At 43.2% G+C, this 27,304-nt stretch overlaps 2 protein-coding genes across 2 annotated transcripts; both read left to right on the top strand.

Annotated features, from left to right (window-relative positions):
- The first annotated feature begins 1,189 nt into the window (after nucleotides 1-1,189).
- On the top strand, nucleotides 1,190-9,192 carry LOC140068665 (SLAM family member 5-like). Its single transcript, XM_072114048.1, has 5 exons — nucleotides 1,190-1,256; nucleotides 1,946-2,257; nucleotides 3,311-3,559; nucleotides 7,198-7,293; nucleotides 8,407-9,192. The coding sequence occupies exons 1-4, from the start codon at nucleotides 1,199-1,201 to the stop codon at nucleotides 7,272-7,274; spliced, it is 696 nt and encodes a 231-aa protein (XP_071970149.1). The 5' UTR covers nucleotides 1,190-1,198; the 3' UTR covers nucleotides 7,275-7,293; nucleotides 8,407-9,192.
- A 4,435-nt stretch (nucleotides 9,193-13,627) lies between these two features.
- Nucleotides 13,628-25,566, top strand: LOC140069323 (uncharacterized). The gene is made up of 7 exons (XM_072114875.1): nucleotides 13,628-13,784; nucleotides 15,795-16,106; nucleotides 20,569-20,817; nucleotides 22,721-22,835; nucleotides 23,429-23,513; nucleotides 24,389-24,472; nucleotides 24,943-25,566. The coding sequence occupies exons 1-7, from the start codon at nucleotides 13,739-13,741 to the stop codon at nucleotides 24,997-24,999; spliced, it is 948 nt and encodes a 315-aa protein (XP_071970976.1). The 5' UTR covers nucleotides 13,628-13,738; the 3' UTR covers nucleotides 25,000-25,566.
- Nucleotides 25,567-27,304: the final 1,738 nt, after the last annotated feature.

The following is a 27,304-nucleotide window of genomic DNA, read 5'->3' on the forward strand; positions in this document are numbered from 1 at the left end:
CCTTCAGTCCCAGATACTCCCCTTGAAAAAGCCTTATGCGAAACACGTGTCGGGGTCGGACAGTGCATGTTCATATTCGTGGTATGGTAACTATGGCTTAGGCTTGAATTCTGCGTTGTTGCACAAGTAGTCTGTGCTATTTACTAATACTTGTCTGTCAGCCGATGTCTCTATTACCTTTCTACCTCTGATTTACACTTGTCTTACACTATCTATTCTATGTTTACATGCATTGCTTCCTTGTTTTTAATATATTCCATTGTTGTGCCACTTTTATATCTTTGTATATGTACTAATAAAGACTATATTGTTTCATATAGTTCATATTCTTTTTCAATTTATTTATGTTACTAAATATGTGTTATATATATTTGAAAAGGTCACATGGAGAAGCTGTTCCCCAAGGGTGGGGGGGAAACTGCTCCTTTCCAGACCCTCCCAAAAGGCAACTGCCTAGTCACAAAGCACATGCTAATGAAAGGTACAATATAACATATCTTTTTTTCTGTAAAACCAATTTTTAATAAAAAAAAACACTTTGGCAGTGTATGTACTATGCTCTGTGGGGACTGGGGGAGAGCTAAAAATGGCTCTCCTGGTGACAGGTTCCCTTTAAATATCCCCTACTGGTGGTTACTTCTATCTATAGTGCTGAAATGGAATCTACAGTTGTCCTCTATCGGTGACTGCTCATAAATAAATAAGTCCTACTTGTAGATTTTTAAATTTAAGTGTAGTTCACCATAAGTGTTGCGTCATTAGCACCATTATAATATATTTTATTACTAGTTTAAATAAATGTTACGTTTTAGACAAATGGGTCTTTGAGGACCTTTTTTGTATATAATTTTCTAGTATTGAAACGGACCCAGTCGTTCCCCCTTTTCCACCTTTTGTGCCTATAGTTGTGCTGCCCACACAACCTGCCAGAGGAATCAAGAAGCCCCAGAAACAGCACTCATTGTGGAATCCAGGTAAGTTATGGTCATTGAGAATGGACTTCTTGTTCTGACAGTTTGGTACTGATAGGGTCCTTAATGTCGGACCTGGCTGATCTTATAGTTATACAACCTATATGTGATGTTGAGGATCTTTACAACGTTACAGGAAATGAGCGTGGGATGTGACACCTTTGTGTAGGTGTTACATATGGTAAAGCAGAACATACGTTACTTTTTCGGAGATCCCTTCAGAGATAATGAACCTCCTGCATGTTCTCCACATAGTCTACACAATTTCTCTATATCATCAATGTGGTGAGTATTTTACCTTCTCGGCGTGGCTGCCTGGGCCGGTCATGGTGTAGGGAGACATCATGTGCTCACCACACTGTGACCGAGTGCCATAGATATCTATGGTGGCCATGATCTGGACCCAAATTATGGATCACTGGCTCACATATGGTCGTGTACATGGGGCCATTGGCTACATGTATACTGGATGTAGTTTTATACAGTGGTATACTATGGATCCATTCCCTGTATTTGTCCTCCATAGGTGTCCTGCTTACTCCTACATGTTTCCTGTATAGACGCAAATACTATCTGTGTGTGTTACCCTTTTGTCGAATGTACTTACACTTCATATAAAATACACAAGGCTGGTAAATGAATCATTGGTTTGTTCTAGTCACTTAATTTTATGTTATCAACTAAGTGATCCGCAAAGTTGGACGGCACATGAATGACACCCATGTGCCGTTGCTCCATAAACTTCTATAGGAAGGCACAAGCAGCAACATTGAAACATGAGACTGCTGTATGAAATACGGATGTGACCTGTCTCTCTGGTGTGCATGTAGCCATAGAGAGTTATGCACATATCGAGTGGCAACATTGCTAACATCAGATGTTCTGCCCCCATTGAGTACCCCCGTTGACCGCTCATGTGCTAGTAATACTTTATATTGACTGTCTTAGATTTGCCTCTTGTTTTTTGCCCACAGCGCGGTGTAGACAGATCTGCTCTGAAGAGATTTATATTGCTGCAGTTGAGGGAGAAGATGTTACTCTACAGATAAATGAGATTGACGTAAGAGAGATATCTTGGTTATCCGGATCGTCTCATATTGCCACAAGCAAACCAGGCCAGCCATTAGATGTTAAGTATCGGAAACTGAAAAAACGGTTACAAAATTCGGTTAAAGGATCACTGAAGATTATCCAGGTGTGCATGGAGGACCAAGGAGAGTATTCGGCAAATGTGATAAAGGAGAAGGACGAGGAGTGTGACCAGCACTTCAGCATCAAAGTTTACCGTAAGTTGTTTATTTTTAGGTGGATAAGGAAAAAAAAAAAGAGGAAAGAGAGTAGAGAGTAGTGATGAGACTGGGTACTGGATCTGAAATCCCATCAATGATGTCTGCGATTAGTGCTGGCACCGATCGTACTAGTTAACTTCTTGGAATGCAATGGCAAAGTCCCCATCGGCACTTAAATTATTGCGCCCACACGCCACCATTATGGTGAGGGTTATCACTCCCAATGATGATCAAGAAGCGACCATCCTATCAAAAATGGGCTACACCGGCATAGTAATGGCGGTGCTCGAAGCCACAGTTATTTGAATGCCACTGGCGACTTTGCATCAACTAAGGGCGGGTTGAGTCAAACTCTGGTGATTTGGGTCTCACTCTGCTAAAATTTAGTAGAGGGGAAATGAGGAGGAGAAAAGAGATGCAAAGGAGTTAGAGAGTGAAGGATAAAAGAGAATGGAAAGAGGGACGGGAGAGAGAGAATGGATGGAAGATGGAAAATAAATGGAGATTATATAGAAAGGAGAAGATGGAAAGATAATTAAGAAGGGTCAGAGAGAATAAAAGAGAAGAGGGAGTGAACATAAGGTGGAAGGAGAAGGGAGAGTGAATGGAAAGAGGGGGAAGGATGGGAAGGCCGCTGGTAGTGGAATGAGAGTCTGAGGGTAGGCAGGGCCGGCGCCAGCACTGGGCATACCTGGGCTACTGCCAGGGCCCAGAGCTGCTGGGGGGCCCACATCAGGCTGTGTGTAAGGAATCCATTAGGGTGAGGGGGGCTGTATCTAAGGAATCCATATGGGAGGGGGGCTCATATAAAATAACCATGAGAGGGCTGTATATATTTTGGATAATAAACTAAGGAATATTTTAGGGAACAGGAGACTGTTTTAGTTTCTAAATTTTCAATGTTGCCACGCTCTGTCACTGAAAGGCCTACTGAAACGTGAGCTGACCCTGAGGGTAGGGAATGGAAAGAAGCGAGAGAGATGAATAAGAAACAAAGTTTGAAGGACCTTTATACTCCTTTTAGTTATATGTTCCTTTTATTCTCTGCAGCAAAATTATTTATAAAGGACATAACAATTAAATCTAAGAAACATGATGACGAGAGCTGCAGTGTGACCTGTAATGTGAACAAACCCCACGTGGAAATCTTCTGGAGTAACCAGACTAATCACACCATCGCCCGAAATGTTACTCTTAAATTGCACGATATTGTCCCCAATAGTACCTACACCTGTAGTGCCGAGAACCCTGTCATGAAGGTCTCCAAATCCATCAGGCCGTGGACTTCCTGCCCGAGAGGTAATTAAGTGATTGTAAAGATGTTGAGTGGAAACATTGTCGTGCTCAGCAGTGTCAATAATCCAGCAGGTCATGTGTTTGCATTGAGGCGGTGTGTAAAAAATACATTTTTAATCCCTATTTTCTTCCCCTGTATAAAGTAAATGAAATGGGAAGCTCCACTCTGAAGTCAAGCTCTCCCTGACTCCGCTTACCTCCTCCTCTGCTCTTCATTGTAGGGACCTCCTTTATGTTCTCACACACACAATGGGGCACATTTACTTACCCGTCCGCGGAGTTCCCCAAAGGTGCATTGTCCGGCGTAATATTCTGTGCCGCCATTCACTAAGATGGTGTGCCCAATATCCTGCATGTGCCGCTTCCCCGCTCAGGTCTGAGAAAGTTCACCTTCTTCTTCCTGGTGCATGTAAGTGCTTGGGCTTGCGCCATAGTTTGAAAGTTAACTCCCACGCTCAGTTCGAATCCGTTGGATCGTCCAACGGCACCGCCCCCAGATTTCTGTCGCATGGAAGCAGTGCAGCTGTGCCAAAATTTGATCGTGTGCCACACAATCCCAGTGCAAACCCCTGTTAAATACTTGTCCAAGTCGTGAAATCCCTGAAAACGGCGAACAGTCCTACTTTTAAGGTAGTTGGTAAAAGCCAGAGAATTTGTAGGACAAAGGGAGTGAACCTGTTCACAACAGGGAGGGGAGAAAAGATGTTCCGCACCACCCAGACATGTGGGCGTGCAGCCAATCAAGCAAATTGCCATCCCTACCTGCTAGCCATGGCTGTGATTGGCCAAGGGGATCCCCAAACTTAAAAAAAAATCTCTACCAGGGACCTAACACATAGATCCAGGCACCAAGACTGTGGTTATCCTCTTATATTTGTTATTAATGGCTTCCTGCTGTAGCTTCACACTGTCTCCCTTGTTCCCTCATTCACTTCTTCCCCCCCTCATTCACTTCTTCCCCCCCTCATTCACTCCTTCCCTCCCTCATTCCCACCATCCCTCCCTCATTCACTCCATCCCTCCCTCATTCACTCCTTCCCTCCCTCATTCACTCCATCCCTCCCTCATTCACTCCTTCCCTCCCTCATTCACTCCTTCCCTCCCTCATTCACTACTTCCCTCCCTCATTTACTCCTTCCCTCCCTCATTCACTCCTTCCCTCCCTCATTCACTCCTTCCCTCCCTCATTCACTCCTTCCCTCCCTCATTCACTCCTTCCCTCCCTCATTTACTCCTTCCCTCCCTCATTCACTCCTTCCCTCCCTCATTCACTCCTTCCCTCCCTCATTCACTCCTTCCCTCCCTCATTCACTCCTTCCCTCCCTCATTCACTCCTTCCCTCCCTCATTTACTCCTTCCCTCCCTCATTCACTCCTTCCCTCCATCATTCACTCCTTCCCTCCCTCATCCACTCCCTACCTCCCTCATTCACTCCTTCCCTCCCGCTGTCTGCTGTGATCTCACACAGTGTAACAGCCCGTGAAGCATGTGATTTTGGGCATCGTTTTTCCTTTTCTTTCTTAAAGGTAATTGCCATGGTAAACATAAGCAAACCTGCACATACGGCTAGCATGTTTTCCCCCTCCACATTAAGTTACTCCCCCCTCATGGTGTTCACCCTCTTCATTCAGTTATCCCCCCTCATGTTCCCCCCTCCTCATTCAGTTATCCCCCTCATGTTCCCCCCTCCTCATTCAGTTATCCCCCCTCATGTTCTCCCCCCTCCTCATTCAGTTATCCCTCCTCATGTTCTCCCTCCTCCTCATTCAGTTACCCCCCCTCATGTTCTCCCCCCTCCTCATTCAGTGCTCCCCCCTGATGTTCTCCCCCCTCCTCATTCAGTTAGCCCCCTCATGTTTTCCCCTCTCATACCCCCCTCATTCAGTGCTCCCCCCTCCTGTTTTCCCCCTCCTCATTCAGTTAGACCCCCTCATGTTCTCCCCTCTCATAACCCCCTCATTCAGTGCTACCCCCTCTTGTTCTCCCCCTCCTCATTCAGTTATTCCCCCTCATGCCCCCCTCTCTCATTCCCCCCTCTCTCATGCCCCCCCTCTCATTCCCCCCTCTCTCATGCCCCCCTCTCATTCCCCCCTCTCTCATGCCCCCCCTCTCATTCCCCCCTCTCTCATGCCCCCCCTCTCTCATGCCCCCCCTCATTCAGTGCTCCCCCTTCATGTTCTCCCCCCTCATTCAGTGCTCCCCCTTCATGTTCTCCCCCCTCATGTTCTCCCCCCTCATGTTCTCCCCCCTCCTCATTCAGTTAGCCCCCTCATGTTCTCCCCCCTCCTCATTCAGTTAGCCCCCCTCATGTTTGCCCCCCTCCTCATTCGGTTAGCACCCCCTCATGTTCTCCCCCTCCTCATTCAGATAGCCCCCCTCATGTTCTCCGCCTCCTCGTTCAGTTAGCCCCCCCTCATGTTCATGAGAGGAAGGGCACTAACATACGAAAATACTTTTTGCATATTTTGCCTTAAGAAACTGAAATTTTGAGACTGTACATACTGGGTTGTACCATGAGAACCTCTTAAACACTGGCTCACGAGCCTCACACCGATCACGAAGACTGGCGGTCCAGTTCTCACTATTTGTTGGAACGGCAGCTCAAGCATCTATCTGCGCCATCCAATAATATGGGGCTGTTGAAAATTGTAGAGCACAATCCTGGGGCATCTCCAAAGTAAAAGATGGTACAGCCCCTTTAACCCTTTTTGGATTTTTCAGTTTTTTGTTTCTGCGTTTTTTAACTCCTCTCATTAGAAAAGCTATATATTTTCTGTATAAGTATGTGTGTGTGTGCAGGACCATTTGTATATTTTATATTCCATGCAATGTACTGGAAAGTTTGAAAAAAATTCCAAGTACAGTGAAATGTACAAAAAAAGCTTGGTTTTTTTGTTGTGGGCTGTGTTTTTACTGCTTTCATTGAGCGCTCCAAATGGCAATAAAGTGGAGATTCGGACATTTTGGCGCTATTTTCTGTAACGGTGTTCACGGGGGGGAATAATCTTTTTTAAAATTTTGATAGATCAGGCATTTTGGGATGTGCCGATATCTAACATGTTTATGATTTTTACTATTTCATTTTATGTGTTTTTTTTAAATAAACTTTTGTTTTAAATCTTTTTTTTTATTTTACCACTTTTTCAGACTCTCGAGGGCACTTCAACCCTGGAGGGTCTGATTGCTCATAGAATATGCTACTGTATGGCAGTATATACTAATTTCACTGCTGATCTCTCATCGGTAGACTATTAGATATCACTATCCACGGCTAGACTACGAGTCATGGTGTGGAGGGGCGCCAATTGGCCATCCAAGATGGTGGTACCCCCAAGCAGCGCTGTTAAGTGCTGTGGTTGGGCTTGGTTAGGTTAAAAGCTGCAATCGGTGGCAGCAGTTACATATGGGTGTCAGATGTGTTGTACATCTGACACCCGCCGTGTATAGAGAGAGCTTAGCCACACCTCCCTGCTGCACCACGACGTTAAGGCCGATTTGGCAGGTTTGTTTGGATCCTTGCTTTTGAAGGTTTGGTTTCGTTGTCTTTACATGTGTGAAACCAGCCAAACAGTAAAATATTACTAACCTAAATTGTTGTTGTTTTATTCTACATAAACTCATCAGTCCCGCTTTTCACACAGGATCGGGAAGCTCGTTTGGCCCAATCTGGATTCCAATCATTGCCATAATGATGTTCTTAAAGGAGCTAGGGCTCTGATTATTACATGAAGACTCAGGTAAGACATTATGATATCCACAAAATCTGAAACCATTGATATATTCCATGGACACAAAATGTATACATTTTTATTAAAGAGATATTTCCAATTGGACATTCACATTTTATTTAATTTATCTGCATTATATAGAGATTTTTTCAATTACATGTTGTTAACAAACTGCACCTGTATGAAGAGAATTTCAGATTTGTGTGCATGGGGCTTTAAAATTGAATTCCTTTGTAAACATAATAACAAATCTAAGAACAAAACAGGGAACCCCCAGTATCCGGCAGTCAAAGAAATGCCCCCAGTATCCAACAGTCAAAGAAATGCCCCCAGTATCCAACAGTCAAAGAAATGCCCCCAGTATCCAACAGTTGCAGTGATGCCCCAAGTAGCTAGTAGTCACAGTGACACCCCCAGTAGCCAGAAGTCACAGTAATGCCCATAGTATCCAGCAGTAAAAGGAATGCCTTCAGTAACCATCAGTCACAGTGACGCCCCCAGTAGCCAGAAGTCACAGTGATGTCCACAGTATCCAGCATTCACGGGATGCCCACAGCAGCCAGCAGTCAAATGATTGCCCCCAGTAGCTAGCAGTCACAATGATGACCCCAGTATCAAACAGTCACAGTGACACCCCCAGTAGCCAGCAGTCACAGTGACACCCACAGTAGCCAACAGTCACAATGATTCCCCAGTAGCCAGCTTCCTCCCTATGATGCCTGAGCTGAAACAAAGGTGACGCTTGATAATATCATGCATCCGCCTGCACCAGGTCATATCTGACCATAGGCCTCTTCACCCGACGAAGGTGGATGCTTCATTACACAGCGCCTGCTCGGAATCCACACAGAGGTGGAGGTTGGAGAGGTTGGAGTCGGCACTTTTACCTGCAGTGTCTCAGTTCCTAAGACCATCACAAAACACATATTGATTAGGCAACACTCATGAAGGACCATTCAACCCTCAAAGGGTTTGCGACCCACAGGTTGAGAACTGCTGCTTTAAGGCATGAAGCCAGCACCAGATCACCAGCTCTGATATTATGCCATGGCTGATATTGTGGAATATTGTGATTTTACTTTATTATAGTTCTTATGTTGTGGATATTTCTTTCCATTGCAGGTTTTAATTGAAGACAATGGCCCTGATGCTGCTTCCAGCCCTACTGTAAAATTGTTTTTAGCCCAAAACTATACCTAAATGAAGATGCCCCCCCCCCACCTTGTTCAAATCTAACAACATTGGTGTCAAACATTTGTGCTTCATTTGTGCAACAGAAATTTCCATTTGTGCCACTATCGTTTTTAATATATCAATAAAACTTCCTAGAGGTCATGAGAGGTCAACCAGCCCCTACACATTACCCAAATCAAACAAAACTGGTGCCAAATAATTCTGCTATGTTTGTGCTGGTTTGTGCTGCTCAAATTTTTGTTTGTGCTTTTTTATTTCTGAAGATATTAACTAATTTGTAAAGTTCAAAAGATCAACCACCCCTCCCCCATCATTAACCAAATCAAACAAAAGTGGTGTAAAACCTTTGTGCTGCTAAAATTTTCGTCTCTGTTTGTAATTTTGCTGCTAACCATCTCGAAGACGTTCATGAGCATCTCCTACAGGGAGCTGGAAGGTTCGTAACTGTGCTTACAACTCCATCCGTAGTGTAAAACAGCTGAGAGTTGGGGTGCTAGATGTCACACCTCCACCAGCCACAATCCTATAGATAAGTATAGTCTTAATTTAGAAAACCCCTTTAAAAAAACTACATAAAAGGAGCCTGAAACTGTAGAAAATGTGAGCCCTCACTGCAGGGTCCTCCATCCAATGTGGTTTTCTCCCTTTTGTACTCTCATGTTTCCTCTTCTAATGTACTGTATGTGAACCTCTTATAGAATCATGGAATTAATGCTGCTCTATAAAGATAGATAATAATAATAAAAATAATTTTATTTTTCTCATGAGTTGGAATAACCAGAGCCTGGTCCATTCTTGTTGACTACTTATCCGTGTCTATAGTATATTAAGATAAGATAATCCTTTGTTAGTCCCACATTGGGGAAATTCACAGAGTTACAGCAGCAGAGAGAGGACAGAGAGGACAGGACAAACCATGACAGAATAATAATATTAGGGAACAATGAACAAAAAGAAGACGAGCAATGATCGGCAGTTTGGTATTCGGTCTGTGGATGGGACCTGCAGGGACTGGTTAGGTGGGGGGGGGCACAGATGACTTACGTTTGGGCCTTTTTTGTTGAACAGCCTGATCACAACGGGGAGGAATGACTTCCGATAACATTCTATCTTACACTTGTGGTGAAGCAGTCGGTCACTGAAGGTGCCCCCCAATGTCTCATGCATGGGAGGGGGCTATTCTCTCCTCTCAGCTACCACCTGCAATGAGTCAGGAGGACCCCCCAGGACAGAGCTGACTATCCTAATCAGGTTGTCCAGCCTGCTCCTCTCCCTAGCTGAGACTACACCAAAGAAGATGGCTGCTGCCACTAGGTCTTAAGAAGAGCCCCCTGCACTCCCTATGCCAATGATGGCGAACCTTTTAGAGACCGAGTGCCCGAACTACAATCAAAATCCACTTATTTACTGTGAAGTGCCAGCATGGAATTTTATACAGTAACTTATTGCTTCCTGTTCTTCCACGTCTTTCAATTGTATCGGCCACCAATACACTTGAAAGAAGGAGGGCAAATTTAGACTTAGAGGGCAAATCATTGTAGCTTCTCTCCAGGGTCTCTCTGTAGAGGAAGAATGGTGAGTCCAGCAGGAGGACCTCCAAAGACGATGCAGGTCTGTCAAAAACCTTCTCACTTTTCTCGCAGTTCCAAATAGCCAATGAATTGTCGCTTTAAAATAGAGTAGCATCTCTTAAGTTGCCTGGGGCAGTCAGAAGATTTGGTGGACTTGGCTCTATTTGGTGAACACTGTCCTAGGCAGATGACCTGAGTGCCCACAGAAAGGGCTCTGAGTGCCACCTCTGGCACCCGTGCCATAGGTTCGCCATCACTGCCCTATGCCATCAGCCTCCTCAGCAGGTATAGCCGGCTCTGACCCATCCCGTGAAGTGCAATTATGTTCTCTGCCCACTGCAGTTTATTGATAAGGAGGACACCCAAGTACTTATAGGACTTCACTGCCTCAATGTCTGTCCCCTGGATAACCCATGGTCCACCACCATCTCCTTGGTCTTCCCAGCATTAATCCTTAGGTGGATCATCATTCGGATCATCTAAAGCCTCTCATATAATCAAGATGTCAAGACACAACACTGTCAAACTACTATAGATCTGCTCATGGTTTGACAGGGGCGGACTAAGACTGCCATTGGCTCCGAGCTGTATGAATATTATTGCCCCTACAAGTCTGGAATCAGCTTCTTGGAGAATGGTGGACACGTCCCTTCTGCCTGCTTTCTATCTGTGGTGTCAGGACCTTTGGAGGACCTTCTTGTGTACATGTGTATTGAGAGCAGGAATAGGTGAAGGTCCTTCTTAGTATACAATTTCCACATATATTATAATACACTGCTGGGACAGAAAAGTGGCAAGATTTTGAAAAACCACATGACAGTATTGTTTTTTAAGAGTTAAAGGGGTATAGGAGGATACAAGGTCTTTTCAGTTTTTGAGCAGTTGCAGCTTTTCAGTGAGCAAAGGATTCTCTTTCTAGGTGTTTGACATGATGTCCTTGGATCCCATGGCCAACGTGCAGCTCAGTTCTATTCATACGGATTATGATGAGCTGCAATACCATGCACAGCCACTATGAAATATTTTGTGCTGCGCTTGGTAGCTTGTGAAGAGGAACAGTGCTCGTTTGAATGTGATGATTTTGTTTAACAGGGGATCCCATATGGAATACACTCAGCCCACAGGTTATGTCCAGGATAGGACATGTCACCACATTTTTATAAATACAGCTAGTGACAGGTTCCCATAGAGCACTATGAACTAAGTGCCACCCTTCTTTTAGCTAATAATAGTTTCCGTTACATCCCCAGAAATCAACTTTATGTTATATTACCTGGCATCAAACTAGGTGTGTCCTGCTGAGGCAGCCACTCCCATCTACTCCTTCCCATGTCCCTTGCCTCTTCTCATGTGACTGGAGGGACATAATTCAAGGTCCTATTACATCTGCAATGTCTACCCCATGTATGTATATGATCACATGAAATTACAGCAGCCTCCATTAATTTCTACTTCTCCCCATCCTCCATGGAGGCTGCTGTGATTTCAATGTGCAAATCTGCAAAGTTTTCCAGGATTTTATAAGAAAAACCATGCCTCTTTTAGTTACCTTGTAAGGCATCTCCCTTGACATCAAGCATGACCCTCAGGAAGCCTTAGTACATGATGGGACAGGCTGAAACAGCATTGTCTACAGTTGGGAGTCAGTTTTTTCTGGAATAGATATACTTTTTTAGTTTTAATCCCGCATCATGTCATAAGTCTTCCTCAAGTTCATGCTTGATGTCAAGGGACCTGCCTTACAAGGGAGCTAAAAGAGGCGTGGTTTTCCTCATCCCATCCTGGAAAACTTTGCATGTTTTCCTGTGATTTCATGTGATCAGATACATACTTGGGGTAGATGTTGCCGATGGAAAAAAGATCTTCGATGTTGTCAATCTGGTCACAGAGCTTTCTAACAATGTTCCATACAGCAGAATATTTGGACGGAGGGCAATGCAAGTTAATTTTAATATTGCAGCCATTGAAATGAACCATTTAGGCATAAGATCTTCTTATTTATAGTTTTTAATGAAGTCTTTATTTTTTACATTTTTATTTTTTTTACACTTTCTAGTTTTTGTCTCGAACTGAGGTGTCTATAGGAATCTCAGTTACAAAGGTAAACGACCCCCTGTGGGGGGAAATGTCTGACGAAAACCCAGCAGTTTTAATTAACCTCTTCATTCACTCTATAGTGCTATGCATCGAAGAGGAGCAGGCAGAAGTGGTAACAGCTGGAGACCTGGTCCTGCTCCTGCAATTAGCGCAGGAGCAGAAGAAACTGCAGAAACATCGAAAGACGCTGCTGCAGACTCGAGACCACGGCTTTTGTTAGCAGGTGATCGGGAAATATCCCAAAATGATCAATATCTACCTGATACCTGAGCTTCACTATTGATGGATGTACAATTTAACTATTAGTCACAATGAGATGGCAATATATGCCCATAAAATGGTTGACATGTTACGGAGTTGTTGAGGTTAGGCACTATAGTTCTAATGATGGCAGTAATATAAGACCACACATTGGAGCTGGTAAGAGATAAAAAGATGTACTAATGGTTCCACATCAGGATAGGAGCAACACACCGGACACAGGAAATACAATAATTGATGTAGCTTGATGTTTACAACAGACAAGTTGGTTACAAAAGCCTTATAAGGAAGCATAGGCTTGGCAGTTTCATCTTTCCGCAGAGGCATACTTAATGGTAGTTTCATTTTGGGGTCCCAATTTGTTGCACAATATTAACTTGGATCTATACATAGGGGCACATCTATGTGCAGTGCAGTGTGTACTATGTGCGATTTGCCTGTGTATAGTGTAGAGGGCACCAGATATAGAGTCACCCGAAAGCCGACTCTGCAGTGACCAAACCTCTCATTAGCAGAAAGAATCAAAAGGCTGGACTGATGATTTATTTGGATCCAATGGGGAACAATTCGAAAGGGTGCGCGGTCCGCACTCTCGTTGGAATACCCAAAGATTTCCGTTGTGCGCCGCATTTAGAAAAGGTTTTTGGCGCACACGATCGGATTTTGGTGCAGGGTTTCACGCAACACAAATCGGGGGGCGGGCTGACGGACAACCTGGCGGATTCGGATAACGCGCGGGCTTTATGCATTGTCGCAAGACAATGCACTTACAAGCACCGGGAGGAATAAGGTGAACTCCGGCGGACCTCGGCGGGGAAGCGACACGTGCAGGATATCGGGCGCACGATCTTCATGACCATCTTCGTTGGACCGTCCGGATCGGGGATCGCGACAGGACCGGGTAAGTAAATGTGCCCCATTATGTTTGTTGACAAACTGGGAAAAAACGAAACCCAAAGTGTGTAAATAAGTCAGTAAATGGTAGTGGTGGAAGTGTAATGAGTTTGGGAATGTTTTCTGTATCGGGAGTTGGAGGAGTTGCACCTACCAACCAGCAAGAATTCTGTTAGTTCTGTTAGAAGAACCTCTTACTGTGTACTCATTACCTGCATCTCAAGGACAAAATTGTAGACCTGGCCAAGGCTGGGATGGGCTTGAGGACAACAGTGTTATTAGAAAATGAAAGAAACACAAGTTCTTGCTCAGTATGAGGTGATTAACTGCAAACATAAGCTTTACTTCTGAAGCTGTTACCACAAAGGAAGTGTATTTGTGCTATCGGAAAAAGGCAGTCACCAGTTTCCGTCTTACTAAGGATCTGCTCTAGAATAATGTCTCCGTACTACAGCGCTACCCTGCTCCTGTCTCTTATAAAATGTAAGTGGCTTTCAAACTTTTTTGGGGCAAACATTCTCTGGGAAATCGGCAATAATTCTAGGGAAATGAACAGTGTCTGATAGGGTAGTGGACTCTGCACCAGCTCGTACTTGTAACCCACTGTTCTGTATTATTGACCTCATGTCCTGGAGTACTGGGGACCCTTCAATTGGTCTACAGCTTAAGCTTGAAAGATGGTTTTAGAGAGTTAGACCAGGACATACTTCAGGTGTAGTTGGGTTTTTGATCACCCACAGTTGGTAGTTAGCACCACTTCAATATCCAGCTCCAGGAGCTCATGTCCAACACCCAGTAAGCCAGCTATACATCTGTCCAAAGTCTAAATGTGCAAGGAAGTTCTCAAAGGGTTTTTAGGATCATCAAGGTGGCCATGACAATCAGAGGTGGCTTTGTAATTTACTCTATATGTAGAAATCAGAGTGGACTAATCATATGTAATGGTCCATTATAATGCCAACATTCCAATACAACTGTGCTGAACCACAGCTTTCAGGAGAGAAGTGAGGTAGCAGTTGATGGCCACACTCAAAACCCAAACCACATAATGGGGGTAATTTACTAAGGGCTCCGATTTACGCCGATTTTCCCTGTATTGCCCCTGTATTGATTTTGGCGCACGCGATCGGATTGTGGTGCATTGGCGCCGGCATGCACGCAACGGAAATTGGGGGCGTGGCCGAACGATAACCCAACGGATTTGGAGAAACCACCGCATTTAAAAAAAAAAAAGTGTCGCGGGAGATGCACTTACCTTCACCAAGTATAGGATGGTACACTCCAGCGGACCTCAGGGAACTTCAGCGCAGCAGCAACATCTGGTGGACGTCGGAGGAACTGCCTTACTGAATCGCCGTGAGACCCAAATCCACCGCAGAGAATGCGCCGCTGGATTGCGAATGGGCCGGGTAAGTAAATCTGCCCCAATATGTTTAAAGATCATAGGACACTTGGATCCGGCAAAATATTACTTGATAGCAAAATATATCACCGAACTAAAGCCACTCTTAAAAATAGCTCGTAAATGAGGCATCTTGGGTGTGACCCATCTTACTTCAATCTAGATCAGTGATTTTCAACCTGTGTGCCGTGGCACACTAGTGTGCCGCGACACATGGTCGGGGCACACCATATCCCCAAACTATGGTGCCCCCTGTGTTTTGTTTCCTGGCAATGCGCAGCGATGCGCAGTCACGGCTTCTTACAATGTAGGAGACGTGTACAATAACACATGCGCAAGCTTTGAACCTCGCGTGACAAAATGACATCACCGAGGCCGGCGCATCATCCTGAGAGCGAAGAGACTCTCGCATTTGCCCACCGCCAAGGTAATGCCCACCAATAATGCTGACTATATGAGCTTTTGCCTGAGTATATGAACTGTTGGCAGAATACTCAGCATAGGAGCTGGTACTTGTAGTACTCCAGCAGTATACTGCATATAACAATGAGAAATGTAAAATGAGAAATACTATAGTCATGAGGCTGGAGTACTACAAGTACCAGCTCATATGCCATGGTCATAGTACTTCTCTTTGTACCCCTTTATTTTGCAGTATATGAGCCACATAATAATCAGCACCATATACTAAAAACAGGGAGAAACTGAGAACTGTTGAGGAAGAGCTCCGTGTGTGTCTTTCCACCATTGCTGCCAGGATATCCCTTTGGTGTTTATCGAAACAGGCCCAGGCTTCACACTGAGTGAGTAAAATAAATTTAGAATCTATATTATTAACTATATGTATAATATGACTGTTTTAGTGTCATTTTGGTTGGTGGTGTGCCCCAGGATTTTCTAAGTATAAAAAGTGTGCCGCGGCTCAAAAAAGGTTGAAAATCACTGATCTAGATAATAAGTTGGTTAAACTGGACCTACTTTCAAGTTACTAACCATGTCCACTCATCTTCATCGTGACTGTTTTGAACCAAATAAAGAGAAGAGCCAGTGTTTCAGAAGGACATAACTTTCTATTATGTCTCTATTGTCAGGCGTCTTCTGTAACGCGTCCTGTAAGGAGAACCGAAACATCTCATCTGTGGAGGGAGAAGATGTGGTTCTACAGGTGGATGAGAGAGGATTCTCTGACATCTCCTGGATTTTTGATAATGTCCACATTGCATCTACTAAACCGGACAATTATATTGATATCAAGAGTCGGAACTACAGAAACCAGCTGTATTCTACAAAAGACGGCTCACTGGGAATGACCAAAATAAGCCCGGAGAATGGAGGAACATTCACAGCCAATATTTTTAAAAAAGAAGACGACTGTATTCAGATATATCATCTCAGCGTGTACAGTAAGTGCCAACAGACCCGATAGGACTGATACATACACAGAGGACTGAAATAGATTGGCATGTTGTATGTAAAGATATAGAACATGCCGCTATAGCCTGGGGATCTCCTGTATATAATGATATATGTACAGCCGGTATAACCTGGGGATCTCCTGTATATAATGATATATGTACAGCCGCTATAGCCTGGGGATCTCCTGTATATAATGATATATGTACAGCTGCTATAACCTGGGGATCTCCTGCATATAATGATATATGTACAGCTGGTATAACCTGGGGATCTCCTGTATATAATGATATATGTACAGCCGGTATAACCTGGGGATCTCCTGTATATAATGATATATGTACAGCCGCTATAGCCTGGGGATCTCCTGTATATAATGATATATGTACAGCTGCTATAACCTGGGGATCTCCTGTATATAATGATATATGTACAGCTGGTATAACCTGGGGATCTCCTGTATATAATAATATATGTACAGCTGGTATAACCTGGGGATCTCCTGCATATAATAATATATGTACAGCCGGTATATCCTGGGGATCTCCTGCATATAATGATATATGTACAGCCGGTATAACCTGGGGATCTCCTGTATATAATGATATATGTACAGCTGGTATAACCTGGGGATCTCCTGTATATAATGATATATGTACAGCTGGTATAACCTGAGGATCTCCTGTATATAATGATATATGTACAGCCGGTATAACCTGGGGATCTCCTGTATATAATGATATATGTACAGATGGTATAACCTGCGGATCTCCTGTATATAATGATATATGTACAGCCGGTATAACCTGGGGATCTCCTGTATATAATGATATATGTACAGCTGGTATAACCTGAGGATCTCCTGTATATAATGATATATGTACAGCCGGTATAACCTGGGGATCTCCTGTATATAGTGATATATGTACAGCCGGTATAACCTGGGGATCTCCTGTATATAGTGATATATGTACAGCCGGTATAACCTGGGGATCTCCTGTATATAGTGATATATGTACAGCTGGTAAAACCTGGGCATCTCCTGTATATAATGATATATGTACAGCTGGTATAACCTGGGGATCTCCTGTATATAATGATATATGTACAGCCAGTATAACCTGGGGATCTCCTGTATATAATGATATATGTACAGCCGGTATAACCTGGGGATCTCCTGTATATAATGATATATGTACAGCCGGTATAACCTGGGGATCTCCTGTATATAATGATATATGTACAGCTGGTATATCCTGGGGATCTCCTGTATATAATGATATATGTACAGCCGGTATAACCTGGAGATCTCCTGTATATAATGATATATGTACAGCTGGTATAACCTGAGGATCTCCTGTATATAATGATATATGTACAGCCGGTATAACCTGGGGATCTCCTGTATATAGTGATATATGTACAGCCGGTATAACCTGGGGATCTCCTGTATATAGTGATATATGTACAGCCGGTATAACCTGGGGATCTCCTGTATATAGTGATATATGTACAGCTGGTATAACCTGGGGATCTCCTGTATATAATGATATATGTACAGCTGGTATAACCTGGGGATCTCCTGTATATAATAATATATGTACAGCCGGTATAACCTGGGTATCTCCTGTATATAATGATGTATGTACAGCTGGTATAACCTGGGGATCTCCTGTATATAATGATATATGTACAGCTGGTAAAACCTGGGCATCTCCTGTATATAATGATATATGTACAGCTGGTATAACCTGGGGATCTCCTGTATATAATGATATATGTACAGCCGGTATAACCTGGGGATCTCCTGTATATAATGATATATGTACAGCTGGAAAAACCTGGTGATCTCCTGTATATAATGATATATGTACAGCCGGTATAACCTGGGGATCTCCTGTATATAATGATATATGTACAGCCGGTATAACCTGGGGATCTCCTGTATATAATGATATATGTACAGCTGGTATAACCTGGGCATCTCCTGTATATAATGATATATGTACAGCTGGTATAACCTGGGGATCTCCTGTATATAATGATATATGTACAGCTGGTAAAACCTGGGCATCTCCTGTATATAATGATATATGTACAGCTGGTATAACCTGGGGATCTCCTGTATATAATGATATATGTACAGCCGGTATAACCTGGGGATCTCCTGTATATAATGATATATGTACAGCTGGAAAAACCTGGTGATCTCCTGTATATAATGATATATGTACAGCCGGTATAACCTGGGGATCTCCTGTATATAATGATATATGTACAGCCGGTATAACCTGGGGATCTCCTGTATATAATGATATATGTACAGCTGGTATAACCTGGGCATCTCCTGTATATAATGATATATGTACAGCTGGTATAACCTGGGGATCTCCTGTATATAATGATATATGTACAGCTGGTATAACCTGGGGATCTCCTGTATATAATGATATATGTACAGCCGGTATAACCTGGTGATGTCCTATATATAATGATATATGTACAGCTGCTATAACCTGGGGATCTCCTGTATATAATGATATATGTACAGCCGGTATAACCTTGGGATCTCCTTTATATACTGATATATATACAGCTGGTATAACCTGGGGATTTCCTGTATATAATGATATATGTACAGCCGGTATAACCTGGGGATCTCCTTTATATACTGATATATGTACAGCCGGTATAACCTGGGGATCTCCTTTATATACTGATATATATATACAGCTGGTATAACCTGGGGATTTCCAGTATATAATGTTATAAGTACAGCTGGTATAACCTGGGGATCTCCTGTATATAATGATATATGTACAGCTAGTATAACCTGGGGATCTCCTGTATATAATGATATATGTACAGCCGGTATAACCTGGGGATCTCCTTTATATACTGATATATATACAGCTGGTATAACCTGGGGATTTCCTGTATATAATGATATATGTACAGCCGGTATAACCTGGGCATCTCCTGTATATAATGATATATGTACAGCTGGTATAACCTGGGGATCTCCTGTATATAATGATATATGTACAGCCGGTATAACCTGGGGATCTCCTGTATATAATGATATATGTACAGCCGGTATAACCTGGGGATCTCCTGTATATAATGATATATGTACAGCCGGTATAACCTGGGGATCTCCTGTATGTAAAGTTATATGTACAGTTGGGATCTTCTGTATGTAATTATATATACACTCACCGGCCACTTTATTAGGTACACCATGCTAGTAACTGCCTCAATTCTTCGTGACATAGATTCAACAAGGTGCTGGAAGCATTCCACAAAGATTTTGGTCTATATTGACATGATGGCATCACACAGTTGCCGCAGATTTGTCGGCTGCACATCCATGATGCGAATCTCCCGTTCCACCACATCCCAAAGATGCTCTATTGGATTGAGATCTGGTGACTGTGGAGGCCATTTGTGTCCAGTGAACTCATTGTCATGTTCAAGAAACCAGTCTGAGATAATTCCAGCTTCATGACATGGCGCATTATCCTGCTGAAAGTAGCCATCAGATGTTACAGGGTACATTGTGGTCATAAAGGGATGGACATGGTCAGCAACAATACTCAGGTAGGCTGTGGCGTTGTACCAAGGGGCCCAAAGAGTGCCAAGAAAATATTCCCCACACCATGACACCCCACCACCAGCCTGAACCGTTGATACAAGGCAGGATGGATCCATGCATTCATGTTGTTGACGCCAAATTTTGACCCTACCATCCGAATGTCGCAGCAGAAATCGAGACTCCTCAGACCAGGCAACGTTTTTCCAATCTTCTACTGTCCAATTTCGATGAGATTGTGCAAATTGTAGCCTCAGTTTCCTGTTCATAGCTGAAAGGAGTGGCACCCGGTGTGGTCTTCTGCTGCTGTAGCCCATCTGCCTCAAAGTTCGACGTACTGTGCGTTCAGAGATGCTCTTCTGCCTACCTTGGTTGTAACGGGTGGCGATTTGAGTCACTGTTGCCTTTCTATCAGCTCGAACCAGTCTGCCCATTCTCCTCTGACCTCTGGCATCAACAAGGTATTTCCGCCCACAGAACTGCCGCTCACTGGATGTTTTTCCTTTTTCGGACCATTCTCTGTAAACCCAAGAGATGGTTGTGCGTGAAAATCCCAGTAGATCAGCAGTTTCTGAAATACTCAGACCAGCCCTTCTGGCACCAACAACCATGCCACGTTCAAAGGCCTCAAATCACCTTTCTTTCCCATACTGATGCTGGGTTTGAACTGCAGGAGATTGTCTTGATCATGTCTACATGCCTAAATGCACTGAGTTGCCCCCATGTGATTGGCTGATTAGAAATTAGGTGTTAACGAGCAGTTGGACAGGTGTACCTAATAAAGTGGCCGGTGAGTGTATACAGCTGTTGTAATCTGGGGATCTCATGGTAAATTAACATAGGGACTTAATTTATTTTAGGTAAATTTTCACAGCCAGACCTTCAGACCCTCTGTACCATTTTCGGGAATAAGACTTTTTCTTTAACATGTGTGGTGAACAAACCTGATGTGAGAACGGCTTGGAGCGTTGTGAACACCAGCGATGAAGTGGCTAATACGACCATTCTACTTGATGATACAAGAATGAACCACACGTGGACATGCACTGCTTCCCACCTTCTCCTTAAAGTCTCCAAAACCATCGATCCACGGATATTATGTTCTAACGGTAGTTTTATGGATATTAAAAGTATATTTTTGTTTTAATTGTTTTTATTTTAATCAATCTTAAATTATTTTTTTGTATAATGGATTCTAATGTCCCCATAACTTTAAAATCTCTTCTAGGGATGAGCGGACCTGAACGGCAAATTTCGGGTTTGTACCGAACTTTGACGGTCCAGGTCCCGCCGCTCATCCCTCCGCCGGTAATGCCAGCATACGGTCCTCTCTAAATGAAGTCCTGGGCCAGATTCAGTACAAGAACCTGGGCCAAAACAGGATTTTTAAGTTCGGACCAGCCAAACCCTAGCTTAAGTGGGTCCACTCATCCCTACCTTCTACCCCAAATGTGAGAAAAATTTGGATTGACACATGTTTTGAGTTACATAGTTTGCTATAGTCACACCTAAAGTTGTACTTACAATGTGCCCAAACATATTCGACCACAACATTGTAGCTGAGGTTTGTTATGGAATTCATGAAAGAATTCGATCAGTAGAATAAAATGGTTGTAGAATTTGGGGTTTAGTTAAACTAGTTGACCCATAAAAATGTTACTTTTTCTTGTGAAGCTGCTTTACGTGAAAAACTTTTTACCTGTGAAAATAATGAAAGAATAACCTGATATGATGGCCGTCGAGCCCCCGATAAATGTGGTGTTCTTTTTACTTTAATGGGAAATTGACCTAATAAACCACTACCGGTATGTCATCACGTAGTTGAACACCTTCTAGATCATGTCTATTTCATAGTCCAGTGAGGTGGCATCATCTATAAAACTTTGAAGTGACATGTAATTTGGTTGTATAAAGTCAAGTAGGCGGAGAGTTTAACATGGAAGTCAACCTCTCCTCACTTTAGAATGCTCTCCTCACTGGTCCAACATCAATACACATCACTAACCAGAACACCTTTATTCTGAGGTGAGGAGAGCTTGACTTCAATGCTGTGCTCTCCACCTCCATGACTTAAAACCCATTTCCACCACCCTGGACCATGATGCTCCTTGATGCCACCACCCTGGACCATAAAAGATTTTAAAGGTGTTAATTGTCACAGATGTCCCTGCAATTCATGTCTCGGATCGCAGGCACACCTGTTCCCCTCTCCGTGGTGCTGCTGCTGCCCACCCCAGTCCTCACTTACCTCTCCATGCTCCCGTCCCGGCTAGGCTGTGCCCGCATCGGCACTCTAAGATTTAAAGGGCCAGCGCACCACTGATTGGTGCTGGCCACTTCCAGGTTGTGATTTAAACTGGTGGCTCCCATCACTCTCTTTGAGATTATTGCTTTAGTGAAAGTCTACCAGCCTTGTTTGTTCCCCGTTCCTTGTTGTCATTCCTATTCTTCATTGATCTCCTGTTGTGACTCGGACCTGACCCTGACATTGCTCCTGTTCCTGACTCTGCGTCTCTGCTGCCTGCCTGTTTCTGACCTCGAGCCTGGATTGCGATTCTGTACCTTAGCTGCCACCGCGGGCTAGTCGCACTTTTGGAATGACCTGATGGCACCACGCCGCAGCAAGACCTGGTCCCAGGTTTCAGAACCATCTCCCGTGGTGGTACAGGGGGTTCACTGACCCGAGTCCTGACATTAATCTGCTTCACAACATGCTGGTAGTGGTTCATTAGGTCAATTTCTGATGACAAGTTTCCTCCATCCACTCAAAAGATACGGACTCAAAACGTTGTGGGATTTAGCCAATGAGGTGGTAACACAAACAGAAACACCCCCAGAGAAAATGAAAGGTTACCACCCAGTTGGCTATTAAGAGCTAATGCACATTGAAACTTTCAGTTCTATATCTTTTTAAATGGATGGCAGACAATTAGACAAGGGACGTCTTTCATTATTTCTTATTTGTCTCTACAGAAGGTCCTTTTATTTATTGCTCATGTATTTGTTTTATAGCTACGGGAAAGAATTCAGTGATTGTGATTGGCGTATTTGTCTTTGTAATATTATTGGTCTCTACTCTCTGCTATGTAACGAAAAAGATGAAGACAAATATGCACTTTTATTGCTGGTAAGATTTCTAGTTGTCTAATATACACTTTAGCATTGGCGATGGGTCAGCACAGGGCCGGCGCCAATACAGGCATGCCTGGGCAAGTTACGGGGCCTAGAGCTTCTGGGGGGGGGGGGGGCCACGAAAGGCTGTACATAAGAAATCCATGGGGGGGGGGACTTATATAAAATAACTAAGACGAGGCTGTTTGGTATGATAAACTAGGGAATATTTTAGAGAACAGGAGACTGTTTTAATTCAGAATTTTTAATTGTGCCACGTGAGTTTACTGCAAAGTGGGCTACTAAGGCTCAGTCGCCAAGGAGCTTACTGAAACCTGGTGCTAACCTAGGATCAGCATGTCAGTTCGGTTTCACAGTCAGCGTTCAGGCCCGACGTTTCAGCCAGGACACGCTGCACGTGTGATAGGGGTTGGGCGAATTACATTTTCTAGTTTGTAAGGGGCTGTAGATAGACAGACTGATTGACAGATATATAGATATGATATAGATAGATATGGAAAGATTATCTAGATGGATGGGACTCATTAAAACAATTCATTTGTTTTGTATTAAGAGCATGAGAAACGACTTATCTTTTTCTATCATTAGTGAGACAAAGCCAAAAAATACAGCGCTGGCCGAAGAGAACATGTATTATGAAATTGAATCAAGAGGAGAGTCTCCTAATATAAGAGTACGTACAATACAAAGGTGGTGTGTGCTGAATGGATGATTGGTAGATGGTGTTGGGCAGACCCGAAATTTGGAGATTGAGGTTCCCGGCTGGGATTTGACCCTAAACTTCTTCAGATGTTTGGGTCTTGGTTTGGCTCATCGCACCGCCGGTGATCGGTGCCGGTAGGCTTCAACTGCTTTAAATATCACCAGCAAAGTTGCTGACAGCATTTAAATTGATGCTGCGCCTGTGTGCTGGCACTTGCATGGTTGTTGTACTGTGCAATGCCATTTTGGGAATCCTACCTATCCTATTTAAATGCCATCTGTGATTTTGCATGCTGGAATTAAACAGTTAACACCTTCGATCAACGCAACTGGTGTTACTGGGGGAGTGTTTTGGGTTTGTATGAGGACCCAAACAGAATTTCTATGGGTTTCCTTATTACTAGTGAGATATGAGATATGTACAATACCCCACACAGCACTGGGCTGCAGAAAACCTCACAAGAGGATGAATTTGGGGGAAATTGGGGAATAAACTATACTTATTATTCTTCGATAGCTTCTCTTCCTATTAGACAGTTGGTGATGACATCATATTATTGAGCATTGGCCATCTTAGCATTGACCTAGACAAATAAACATGACATCATTATCTGTGACCTAATGAAGAATAGATGGTCACTATGACTGCAGTTATTTCCTAACAAATACTTTCCCCTTCATGGGGTTCCTTCAAAGCACATGTCTTATGTGGCTTATGTGCTCTTCAATATAACTGTGGTCTGTGATGTGTTGTATGGGTCTGGTGTAAATATACAATATGGTGCTGTAAATTATATTGGTAAATTTGTGTTTTTTAACTAATTGTTTCTACTCTAACCCTTGCAGATAGACAATAAGGACAAGAAGGATGTAGAAAGTTGGAAGGACCCGTCATGCACTATATGTGCCAGAGCCACCAATGCGCCTATGGTAACACAAGCAATTCCTTCTTATCCTTAAACATGCCAATTTGAGGAGTCTGTTGGGTCTATCTGGGTATGAATATTCAACCTGACACATCCTAACTAACCATAGAGAGTCTAATTAGTTGCCCAGGAATGGTTGTGGTTAAAGTAAAAAAAATCCAACTGTGCCAGAATCAGTGCTGGAAGAACCCTTTAGTGATGTTTTGGGGTTTTAGCCATTTTTAATAGATTTGGGGTTCGGATTTGGGTCTTTTCTGGCCAAACAAAGCCATGGTCAGTTGCTGGGGGCATTTGTTGGATTGGCCCCTCGACTGCCAATCCGGCAACATGTACGGGTTGTATGGCCGAACCTGAACCCCTTAGCCAAAAGCGAACATCAGGTTTGATCATCTCTAATGACAACCCCCCCCCCCGTAAGGAATCACTCTACTTTGAAATTAGTTTTTCAAATTCTATGTACGTATTGTATTTCAGGGTCCAGTGAAAACGGAGGTATCTTTGGATCCCGTCTACTCTACTATCAACGGTTGAATTCTGACCTTAGAGTTATAGAGTAATGTTTGCCTGAAGGAGTCATCAGTGAATCCAGTTCAAATCCCCTACTGTGGGGGTGAGGGGCAAGCTTAGAAAGCCCTTTAGTAGTATTGCTTATGCCAGCTGAGTAGCACAGTATGTACGAAAGCTTGTGCTTGAATACAATCATTAGATCTACCTAGGCCGATTGGGCATGAAAAATCAAACGACCTTCCATATGGAATCTATAAAACAAATTTAGCATAAACAAATGGTACAACATGCAAAATCTGAGAAATGGACTTTCAACTCACTGAGGGATCAGGTTCCATGCGGCCCATTACATTCTATGTAGATATCTTCCGAACTGGGATGCTGCTGAAGACACCAAAGAGATTTCTGTCTTCTCCTAGTGCTTGATTACAACTACATTGCTCACTGATGACCTTTGGACGCCATGTTGCTGCTGCTTCATAAAGCTTGCTACAAAGAGATGGGGGAGCTGGATCTTCTCTTCTCTATATGAGGCTTGACTAAAGCTTGTCTCCGTTTACTACATATGCCAAAACTGACTACAGGAAAAGTGGTAAAAATAATATTCCTGCCTCTAAGACAATATTTCAGTCAAATATGGCTTCAAGACAGTGGTTGCGGATGGACCATCTGGTCCTCATAATGTGTGTTTGACCCCAACCCTCTACCTAGTAGTATTGAAGTATCAATTACTACACCTCTGGCCTGGGACAGCTCATTAAGGTAGCATGGCTTTCAATACCACTGCTATGACCCAGACATCATCTCTCTGAATTCAGAATTCCAGAGTGTCTATCAGCCATGTGCTCCTTCTTCTCTTCTCATCTTCTTAAACTTAACTGGACAAAGAAAAGGTCATAATCTATTCATAACCTAACACATTCCTTCTAGCAGGGGGGGGGGGGGGGGTAGGGGCCAGGTATGGTCTCTGCTACCTGCTGAACACCTGCAGATAGCTAATTTGAGTAAATTCGAGAATTGATTATTTTTGCTTAGTATAAAATTTAGGCAAAAGTTTTTATACTTTACAGTTGTACTTTAACCCCATAGCGCAATAAGACGTACCCTTACGTCTTGCTGCGCATGGGGGAGTATGAAGAGGGCTCACGGGCTGAGCCCTCTTCATACTCACCGGGCATTTGCTTCATGATGAAGCAAATGTCCGTCGCAAATGTCCGTCGCGGGTGTTAACCCTTTGATTGCCGCCGGCAAAGCTGCCGGCGGCATTAAAGAGCCGCAATCTTGGCTCCGATCGTCACTCCCCGTGACGTCACCGGGGAGTGACGATCCGTTGTCATTACAGCCTCGGATCACATAAAGATCCGAGGCTATCATGATCTCGGCTATCTATTACAATGTGCGATCTGCACATTGTAATAGATGGTATGCAAAATCCCCATATACTGCCATACTGCAGTATGGCAGTATATGATAGGATCAATCAGACAACCTATGGTTAAAGTACCCTAGGGAGTCTGAAAAATAGTCAAAAAAAATAATTAAAAAAAGTTAAAAAAAAAAAATTATATTAAAAAAACATAAAAATTCAAATCACCCCCCTTCCCCTAGAACTCATATAAATATGAATAAACAGTAAAAATCCTAAACACATTAGGTATCGCCGCGTCCGAAAATGCCCGATCTATCAAAATATAATAACCGTTTTTCACTGCGTTTTACCCCGTAGCGGAAAATAGCGCCCGAAGTCGCAAATTGCATTTTTTTGCCATTTTGAAAAATAGAAAAAATTCTATAAAAAGTGATCAAAAGGTTACACAGTCCTAAAAATAAAAGCGTTGAAAATGTCATCAGAAGTCGCAAAAAATGACACCACCCACAGCTCTGCACACTAAAGTATGAAAAAGTTATTAGCGCAAGAACACTGTAAAATGAAGAATTTTTTTTCTGTACAGGAGGTTTTAATTTTTGTAAATGTATGAAAACATTATAAAACCTATACAAATTTGGTATCCCCGTGATCATATTGACCCAATGAATGAAGAAGACATGTCATTTGGGGCGCACAGTGAAAGCTGTACAAACCAAGCCTACAAGAAATGGCGCAAATGTGTTTTTTCATCATTTTCACTGCATTTAGAATTTTTTTTCCGCTTCCCAGTACATGCCATGGAATATTTAGTACCATCACTACGAAGTGCAATTTGTTACGCAGAAAATAAGACATCACACAGCTCTGTACATGGAAAAATAAAAAAGTTATAGATTTTTGAAGGTGGGGAGTGAAAAATAAAAACGCAAAAACGAAATAGGGGCCTGGTCCTTAAGGGGT

Source organism: Engystomops pustulosus, chromosome 7 (assembly GCF_040894005.1).
Source record: "Engystomops pustulosus chromosome 7, aEngPut4.maternal, whole genome shotgun sequence".
NCBI lineage: Eukaryota > Metazoa > Chordata > Amphibia > Anura > Leptodactylidae > Engystomops > Engystomops pustulosus.